General features: G+C 29.2%; 1 protein-coding gene across 2 annotated transcripts in view; it reads left to right on the top strand.

The window, feature by feature from the left end:
- Positions 1 to 455: 455 nt before the first annotated feature.
- LOC106458593 overlaps positions 456 to 10,493 on the top strand; it is a 56,679-nt gene continuing 46,641 nt past the window's right edge. The window contains exon 1 of one of the 2 annotated variants that reach the window (XM_022384852.1): positions 456 to 478. In XM_022384852.1, coding sequence (XP_022240560.1) covers positions 471 to 478 — 8 coding nt within the window. In that variant the 5' untranslated portion in view covers positions 456 to 470. Of the gene's footprint in view, positions 479 to 1,348; positions 1,431 to 10,493 lie in introns of those variants that run through there. The other variant, XM_013918114.2, reaches the window with a different exon arrangement.

Genomic DNA, 10,493 nt, shown 5'->3' with positions numbered 1-10,493 from the left:
GGGAATTGCGCTTATGACGTAATGATCGTGTATTCAAGTTTCTGATAAATACACACCTCCTTATTTTTATTCACACACAAACTAAATACAAACAAGTGATATTACCCTATAGTGAAGAAGTTGAAAGATACTTTCTGACAGAACTGAGTGTTACTTATATAAGATAAGTTGAGATAAAGTGGCTAATATCATTATATATAGTGAGATGTGTAACTTAAAATTACAACTCAATGCAGGAAAGAAACAAACTGAATTTTTGATTTGAAACAATCCTTGTAAAATAATCTATTTTTCGAATTTATGAAAGCAGTTTTTTACATCGCTGCAAATTTATATCCGACTGCTTGTAACTCCTTAACGGAATCTTACCTCTCAAATTATGCTGCGAATATATAACTTAAGCCGAGCCCTGAAGAAACAGAACAAGAATCATTTGGAAAATTTCATTAGTGACTAAAGGACTTACAAACATGAAACTGTAAGTAGATGTTAAATAAGTACTTCAAATTTACAGGTTTTTTTATTATTGGATAAATTGGAAATTTTGTTTATTACGTATACAGACCCAATATTTATTATCGTAAAAAAGTAAACAGCAACTTCACTCAATTTTTAAGCTACGGAGATTTAACATTCTAAATTTTAGTTTTAGAATTTTTGATAAATGGTTTATAAAATGAAATAGGATAGCTGGTTCTTCTGAATGATGAATGAAGTTAATTCAAGTAAAAATAATTAACTCACATTGTTTTTTGTTCATTCTTACCGTATTTTGTATTCGCAAATGACTCATATAAAATTGATAAAATCCACAGTATCACAACTTAATATAGTTTGACCTACAACATTTGTTGTTCGTGCAATTTATAATATAAATATTATCTCGACTCTCAAACAATATTATGTCTGTCTTATTTCAGCCTGTCTGATGAGCATTGATATTTTATGAAAGGCGTCGTCGGCACTGTATATGGCAGATAAAGTGTGGTTGGCACATTGTTATACATTCATTTTTACTGTCACTCTTAAACTGCTAAATTATTAAAATGTAAATATATATATATATACACCATTACCGAAAATATTTTAAAACAAAATGCATGATATTAAACATTACAAGATTTTATTGTATTCAGTATAAATATTAATAATAACCTTACTCACCTAATGCGATTTATATAGATTAAAAATTTGGTAGCATAGCTACCTGATATCTTAGACTCTTGAAAATTTTACAATTGTAATATTTGTTGAAAAGTCTGTTCTCGTACTATTGCAGAAAAACACAACTTAATTTTAAAATGTTATAGCTTTATAGCCAATTCATAGATGGCGCGCTAATTACGACATCGTGATTTCAGAAGGTATTATGGGACTTTTTTAAGACTGACAGAAATTATGTAGAAACAACCCCACATTTTAATTTTAAGGTAAGAATTTTCTTCATGTTACTGTATTATTAACTCTCTTCAGTTATTATTTTGAATTTGATAATTATTACATGCATTTCTTTTTATTTAGAACTGCAGTTCAGCTTAACAAGAACATAACCATAAATAATAAATATAAGTTACAGAAGTTAAATCAAGCTGAAGACAGTGAAGTGAATATTTATAATTTAATCGAGCATCTCGGTATTACATTGTTAGTATTAATATTATGACAGTATGGAGACTCATTTATGTATTGCACTTATCTTTATTACACGACAATTTTGTAATGCTAGTAACATTACGTTTTAACACTTTCGGAATCGAACGCAGTTACGAAGTCATTTAGTTATCAGTATCTATGTTTGAGGTTGCCCCAATAAGCCTGTAATTGTAAAGTGTAAGTAAATGATAATTAACGTTTTCTGTACACGTGATGAATTACAAAAGTATAACTTGTAGTTATGCATTGTATTACAGTAGTGTGAACATTTAATAGTAAAGTGGTAGAAATAAAATGAAACAATTATAAGTTATTAGAAAAACTTTAAAAACAACAACTAATTACAGAAAATGTTTGAAACTAACTTTCAAAAAACTGATAATTTAAACAAAGTGTAAATAATAAATATAAAAAAACCCATGCAATCTTTTGTAACATTTGTAAACCTTCCACCCATGGTTTTGAGCCTGACTTCTGATGCGTGTGTAAATGAGGAATGTCGTTGTCAGTTGACTCCTTGTTATAACTATGAATTTCATATTTCCAGATAATTTATGTTAATAATAATTCTTTCCATCAAAGATGTACAGAAGTAATATATATGGTTTTCGTTAAATAATTTCTATTAATAGATATTACTATTATTCAGTGTCAAACTAAGAACTAAATATAAAATGCTTTGATTGCCATGATCTTCTGTAGAAGAGAAAGTAATATATTTATAGTTGTTTATTTTGCACTTCATTAGACAAACTATATTTTACATGATTCACATAAACTACTGTGTACATGTAATTTTACAGTAAATTTAAGAGTTTAAGAGATGGCATGATAAATATTTAAATAATTGGCTGCATTTGAATTGCTCTTTTTAGTGGATGGGACAGCCTTGATGGACTAACAGGCCCTTTTTTGCTTCTTAAATGTTATATTTATGTAAATAAACAAATAATATAAGTAAATTATAAGTTAAGACTTTTGTAATAACTTTTTAAATTATTACTGATAAATGTATTCAGAATCATTAAGACCAACAAAATTGATGGTAATGACATTTGAATGGTATTTAACTAAACAGTGAAATACATCAGTTAAAGTTTATAGCACTTGAGTCTTTGATCCAATAGCAGTTGTTTCCCAAAATCATGATTTAAATTTAGTATTGGTACACATTTCTCTGTCTGATTTATAGTGATTTTTGTTTTGTGTGTAATTGTTATTTACCAGTAACATTTAATCCATTGAGGGTCATGAGTTTTAATCTCCATCTTTGAACATGCTTGTCCTATCTGGTTGCTGATTGAGCTAGCCACCCAAGTGTAAAATTTCTAGGCTTACAAATGTACAGGCTGACCCTAAAAAGGATGTAAGGTAAAAATAATTTAATCAATATCTCAAAAGTCCATAAGTGTGATATAAATTACATTTACAACTTTGGAAACTGGTTCACTAAGAAATTGAATAAATAGTTTAGAATTTCTTGACATGAATGTGGAAAAGTTCACAACTTTCAATATTATATTGATATTTTCAATACTAATTTCTCTAAAACAAAATAATGGGTATATAAATATAAAATATAGCTTTTTTGGTCTTATCAGAAATCTTCTGACTCTCAGCCACTTTCATTAAGTAGAAAATTAATCACTGGTTCAACCTTTATCACCCAAATCTTCATCAACCTATTAGTTAAACTCTTGTGAGTTTTAGCCTGAAACTGGTATACAGGGTAACTATCATTTTCAGTTTCGATAGTGGAAGTGGTTGAAATAGAATAATCATTAAGCTCTTAAGTATTAGTAAATAACAACCCTACTAAACAAAGCTCAAGCATGATATCAGCAAACATAGAAAATTTTGGTGTTATTATAGAAAGATTTGAGAAGCAACATAAAAGTTGTATTACAATTGGTTGATAGTTTGTGTTTAATAGTAAACTGTTTCTAAACATTCCTCTACTGATGAAATCTTAAAGTACATTAGATAAAGGAAAAATGTCTGTTACAGAATATGATACTAAAACTATTATAATTTGGTGACAGTTTTTATAGAAATACCTTTAAAGTGATTAAGAAATGTTGCTTACTAATTCTATGGCTATATAAATATGTTATGGTATAACCCACATTTCTAACCTGTTGTTTGATTACCTAACTTTTGCTCATTCTGTTTGGCCTCGATTAATTTTTCTCCCTTTGTGACATCTTTCTGTTACCATGAGCTTGCCAAAACAACTTCACCTCTAATGCATGTATTTTCATCTCCAGCTGGTAGTACTGTTTACCTGCAGCTGACCTAGTTTTGTCATACATATGGTTTCTTTTCTGTTGAAAGAAGCAACTTGTTAGAGAATTAGGGCATTGATGTAAAAACTGAAACATGTATTCAAAACAATCTCTGCTTGAATGTTGTTCAAATACATTTAGTTCTAGATTTCAGGTGAAAAATTATGTACACTTACTCCTAGATTTCGGGTGAAAAATTATGTACACTTATTCCTAGATTACAGGTGAAAAATTATATACACTTAGTTCTAGATTTCAGGTGGAAAATTATGTATACTTAGCCCTAGCTTTCAGGTGAAGAATTATGTACACTTAGCCCTAGATTACAGGTGAAGAATAATGTACACTTAGCCCTAGATTTCAGATGAAGAATTATGTACACTTGGTCTTAGATTTTAGGTGAAAAATTATGTACACTTATTCCTAGGTTACAGGTGAAAAATTATGTACACTTATTCCTAGGTTACAGGTGAAAAATTATGTACACTTATTCCTAGGTTACAGGTGAAAAATTATGTACACTTATTCCTAGATTACAGGTAAAAAATTATATACACTTAGTCCTAGGTTACAGGTGAAAAATTATGTACACTTATTCCTAGGTTACAGGTGAAGAATTATGTACACTTAGGTCCTAGATTTCAGGTGAAGAATTATGTACACTTAGTCCTAGATTTCAGGTGAAGAATTATGTACACTTAGTCCTAGATTTCAGGTGAAGAATTATGTACACTTAGTCCTAGATTTCAGGTGAAAAATTATGTACACTTAGTCCTAGATTACAGGTGAAGAATTATGTACACTTAGTCCTAGATTACAGGTGAAGAATTATGTACACTTAGTCCTAGATTACAGGTGAAGAATTATGTACACTTAGTCCTAGATTACAATGTGAAGAATTATGTACACTTAGTCCTAGATTACAGGTGAAGAATTATATACACTTAGCCCTAGGGTACAGGTGAAGAATTATGTATACTGAGTTAGAAATTGTTAGAAATTTAAAGCTCTTATTTGAAAATTTGTTTATTTTGAAAATTTAACAAAAATAAATTCCAAAAATCTGAACCTTCTTAAAGGTGCCAGGTACTGAGTAATATCATTCCAATAGATTTTAATAAAGTGTTTGCACACTGTATTTGTTTCACCCATAAAAAGAAAAATTCAAATATAATAAATTATATGAGAGTTGTATATAGCTATTGTTTCTATCTAACTGTAGTTTTTATCTTTTTGTATTGGTAAATGTAAAATTGAAGTTAGTTATTACACTCCTTGTAATGTCAATCTAGAGATTGTTTGGCCTACATAGTTTTAAAGAAAAAAACTCCCTTACCTGTGTTTCATAAGTCTCTCATTTACCACTTGCAAAAGACCTTTGTGACTTTTCTATAAGCTTTTTCATGAGTTAGTGGGTGTGTGAACATTGTAAAATAATTTCTTTAAAAAAGCATAATTAATTTTTTTTTTACTTTAGAATTTTGGTTTTATGTCAAAATTCAATAAACTACTGCAGTGGTCATAGAAGACTAATGAGTAGAAAATTGAGCTAATGAGTCAAACATTGAGCTTCATCAAGCTACTACAGTGGTTCTGGAAAACTAATGATTAAAGAAAATTCGTATCCTACTCTAGGTATCTAAGGGCATAAGTAAAATTGATGAAAAATACATTTCACACCAAAACAATTGCTAATATCAAAAACATCTCAACTACTACTATGCCTATATTGTATCCCAGCTTGCCTAAAGAGCCCTGATATTGAGTGAAAGGCCTTCAGCACTGGATAAAGCAGATTTGGTATGGTTGATTTATTATTTTACACTCATCTTTATTTTCACTTAGAAGTTCTTACTAGTAATAATGGCTTATATCATTTATTTTAGATAGTGTTCACAGTTGTTCTTGCATGGTTCAAATTAATAATACTTATTTGTTTTGGTAAGAAAAGTAAAGCTTTGCTTTATTTTCCAAACATAGCAGTATTATAATGAGACTATCTACAGAAGTTTTGGATGTCAGTTTTCAGGCTTGTCTGTAGCTCAAGTAGTTTTCTATTATGACAGACACTTGGCTGGAAACTGGTGTTATCACTGCTGATTCTGTTGTTCAAATGATTTCTTCTTTTTATATACTTCTTGCAATAACAGATTTTACTCCTCTGGTTTATTTTCTTTGTTATATAGTTCTGATATTTAGAATATTCATCCATCACAATCCTCATGATTCTATATTCCTGACATTAAGAGTATGCACTTTTATAAATTTGCTCATTATAAGGTCCTGACTGACAGAATTATCACTAATTTTCTTCAGTGTACAATTTTGTGAACTTGCATATATTTATCACTAATTCCTTTCATTGTAAGTATTTTGTTATTTTTCTATAAGACAAATACAATGCTTAAACTTGTATGCTTTTCTTTTCTGTAAGATAAGTTTGCCTCGTAGAGAAGCAGGTAAAGTACTTAAATATGATTCAGTGCCCTATGCGCATAATGACTGTTTACCAAATTAATCAAAGAAAGTAAATTAAGTATCATTACTTTGTTCAGTATGAGTTATTCTGTAAAGTGGCATATTTTATTTTCAGTTAATATACATCATTTTAAAATGTTCTTCATGGGCTTACATATTATTGCAGATGTTGACAGTGTATATGTCATGGATGAAGTTTTTCCTATTAGTGAAGGGTTGTATATGGGTGCTTAACTATATAAATAAATAAATAGCTCACAAACTATTGATTACAATGTTAATAGGCAATTAAATCAGCAATATAAAACAATAATGTATTAAATATTGCAAGTATATATATATAGAAAGACAATACTACTAAATGAAGTTGCAAGTCTAAAATTAGGGGCATGAAGTCCACGATAAAAAAAAGTGATATTGTAAATGCAATAATAAGGATAACACCACTGCAAATACCATGGTCCATTATGAAGAGATTCTTCTACTTAAATATACACTTAACAATACCTGAGAGGGATACAAAGGCATGAGTCTTCATTAAGGTAAAAAGTGAAATAGCTAACATTAGGTTGTTGTATTGATTAAATATTTTTTAGTGATATAGCAAAATTAGAGACAACTTTCCAAGTTAAATCTCAGACATCAGCTTTATCACATTCTGCTTGTATAATATTCAACTTCCACAATAATACAAAATCAAAATAATAGTCTTATTGATTAATGCTGGCAAAATACAGTGAAATAGCCTTAACAATGTTTTTAAACATTGATATTCCTCAGTTTCCAAGGAACATAAAACTTGTCTTTCTACTTGCTCTTTAAGAAGTAATATCAAAAATGTGTCAAATTATTTAAAGTAATAAACTTCATTGTTCATTCTGGCATTAAAAATTTGCAATAGTTCAAAACAAAATTTGATTGCATAAAGCATAGTTTGACAGTCCATGTTAGCTCTTGTTTTAAATCATATTTTGATTAAAATAAATGCTTTATTAATTAAACTAATTGTGTTAGTAATATTTTTAAATTTGACGTTATTTATTGTACTGTGTTCCTGAAAGAAAGTTTAAGTAAACAGAGCAATTATTTTGCACAGTTTTCATATTTTCTTTTAGTTTTAATAATGGATTATTAAGATTATCCATGAAAGGCAGCAGTATTTTACAGTCAATGAGAAATATGTGGAGATAGACCTACACTTTCAAAAATGATATTATGAACTTTTACCTTGAAAAAAAATAATTGACACTTGCTGTGATTCGTCACAATAATCCACTAAATTTAGTCATAACTGATATCTCAAAATAGGAAAGATGAGGTGATATTATCATTAAATATTGTAGTTATATATCAGAAGTTTTAATTTTGTATAAAATCTTAGCTTTTAATATTATTCGCATTAAAAATTATGGAATTAAAAGGAAAGTATCTAAGAGTTTTTTTCATAGCACAATTTGTACATTATTTGTACATGATGTTTTTCTTCAAATGCCACAGTTTCTTTGACAACTTTGCCATATGCCATTGAGAAATTAAAAGGAAAGTATTTAAGTTTTTTTTTGTTCTTAGAGTGTAATTTTTTTCCCCTTATTGTACATGATGTTTTTCTTCAAATGCCACAGTTTCTTTGCCATATGCCATTGCTAATTCTAAGGACTGATTTGACCACTCCTGGTTTTCTGAATCAATATAAGTACAGGTATGTGTGTCATCAAGCTATCAATTCAAACTTTATTATGGGTTAGCTCAGACAAACGGTAGTCTCACTTTCCTAATAATATGATTGGTCTGTGAAGTAGTTTGTCTTTGGGTGTGGTAGAAGCTGCTTCATTGAAATCAGTTAAGAGAAAATTGGATGAGTATTTTAAAGATCAGAATTAGGTAGAAGAAGAAGTTTCTTTATGTAGGTTTGTTATAGAAAATTGAATAGATTAGATCTTTGGTGCACAAAATTTTATAATGCCCCCCCCCTTTAAATGTTTTGTTGCCCCTGCACCCCCACATAACCTACTTGCATGTGTATGTACTTACTGCATGTCATTAGCTCATGTTAATTGTCGTTACTTTGTTATTTAATACTAGTAATAATTGTAAGGTTAATTTTTAAAACCTCTTTATTTTTACTTTAAATTTAATTTATATGTTTCTCTTGTCATAGTTGCACACACCCCTACAGATTCACCATGCCCCCAAGGGTGATATGCCCCACAGTTTGCACACCATAGGCCTAGATGGGCCAATTGTTACCTTTTATAAATGAAAGGAAGTTGTACTTATTGAACTCCAGAGCAGTGTAAAATGTCTCAATGTTATCTGATGAAAATGTAAATGCCTTACATGTGTTTGTTCCCTGCCTTTGGTAACATACTAATTTTTTTTTATAGATAATGAAAGATTTGAAATAGTCAGGACATACTTAACTTCATTTGATTTTTTTTACTAAATGATATCTTCATACATATAACTGAAATTTTGAAGATGTTATCAACCATATTGTTATTGGGATCATGGCTGAAAATATGGTTAACAGTGAGGGTACCCAACTGAAAAAAAAAAAAAGCATTATAATCGGATTTGTGAATGACTTATAAAATTGATTACACTTCAAATTAATCTAACTCACACCATAACAGTTGTTGTTCACACAAATTGATAAATAGCATCTCAACCACTACTTTATCTGTTGTACTCCAGCTGGTCTGATGAGGCCCAAGTATTGGGTGAAGGGTCTCATCAACATTGGATGTAGCAGATATATTGGGGATGTTATTCATTCTTCTCTGCTTTCTTAGAATTACATTTTTTTAAATTGTTAAATATACTATTACTACTTAACAAAATTTGTTATAAGAATTTAAGACTTCCCAGTAAAAGTTTTTGTTTAAGCAATCACACTTGAAATATTTGAAACAAAGATAAATGAATAGTGGAACCAACAGTTTTCCTTTTCTTCTGACCTGTTTTTGAATGGGTAGAGCACTGAATATTATCATTATTCAAATTTATTGTGAAGCCAAAATAAGATGTTATCGCACATTTTAAGCCAGAACATTTGTCAAAGTTCATAAACATGATTGACTTTCTTGTTTTACCAGTTTTAAAAGAGTTAACTTTTTATTTCATGAAAGACACATTTAATTTATGCATTTAGTTTAAATGTTTTCCAGAAATTGACATCAAGTTTCTCTATAAAATATATTTTCATCTAAGTCATAAGATAAATGGTTTAAATGTTTTCATAAGAATGTGAATGAAATCCCAGAATATGGTTCAAGTGATAAACCTGGAATTGTTGAAAATAATAGAACATTAGTCAGCTCATGGCTTTTACAGCATATTGATCACGTGAAGTCAATGATGGTGTTCATATTAATTAGTTAATATAGAGCTGCTGCATAATGATGTGTTTTAGAAAAACAACGTTTCATCTTAATGCGTTCATAAGTGTATCCTGTTTTGCTTTTGCTTAACCACTTAAAACGTTGTTACACATGTAGTGGGTTTGTTTGGTTTAACTCCAGCTCGGCAAGAAAACACTGACTTGCCTGAGTAAACAACACTGTTACTGTTGGAATAGGCAACTTGTGTAAAATGTGATTCAATGGTTTACATCTTGTGTAGGAAGAAATGTAGATACATCCATTAGTAGAGGAATCAAAAGGAAATGTTTGATATTCAGAATGTATAGGTAAAAATTGTGGTATTTGACATTCTAACATATTTCAGTAGATTTAGAAGGTTTTATTTTATTTTTTACTTGGATATTTATCACAACTTTGTGGTATTTAAAAATGCTGTAAGCAATAAGTATAAAACAGCAATTAATAGGGAAAAAAAGTTGGCCCAGAATGATATTATCACCCAAGTTTTTTGTGATACAAGTTTTATGTATGTTTCTTCTTACCTTTGGTCTTAACAAAATGTTTATCACACACAAATACAGGGATATATATATATATATATATATATATATATATATAGACGTAGAGTAGGTAGTAATTAATACTACTATAAGTTAATAACTACGTTAGTTTAAAGTTTAAGTAAAGTACTAGTAGTAGGTACTTATACTTACTT

Source organism: Limulus polyphemus, unplaced genomic scaffold (assembly GCF_000517525.1).
Source record: "Limulus polyphemus unplaced genomic scaffold, Limulus_polyphemus-2.1.2 Scaffold489, whole genome shotgun sequence".
NCBI classification, from domain to species: domain Eukaryota; kingdom Metazoa; phylum Arthropoda; class Merostomata; order Xiphosura; family Limulidae; genus Limulus; species Limulus polyphemus.
Note: the sequence above shows the minus strand (reverse complement) of the source record. Positions and strands in the feature narration are given on the sequence as shown.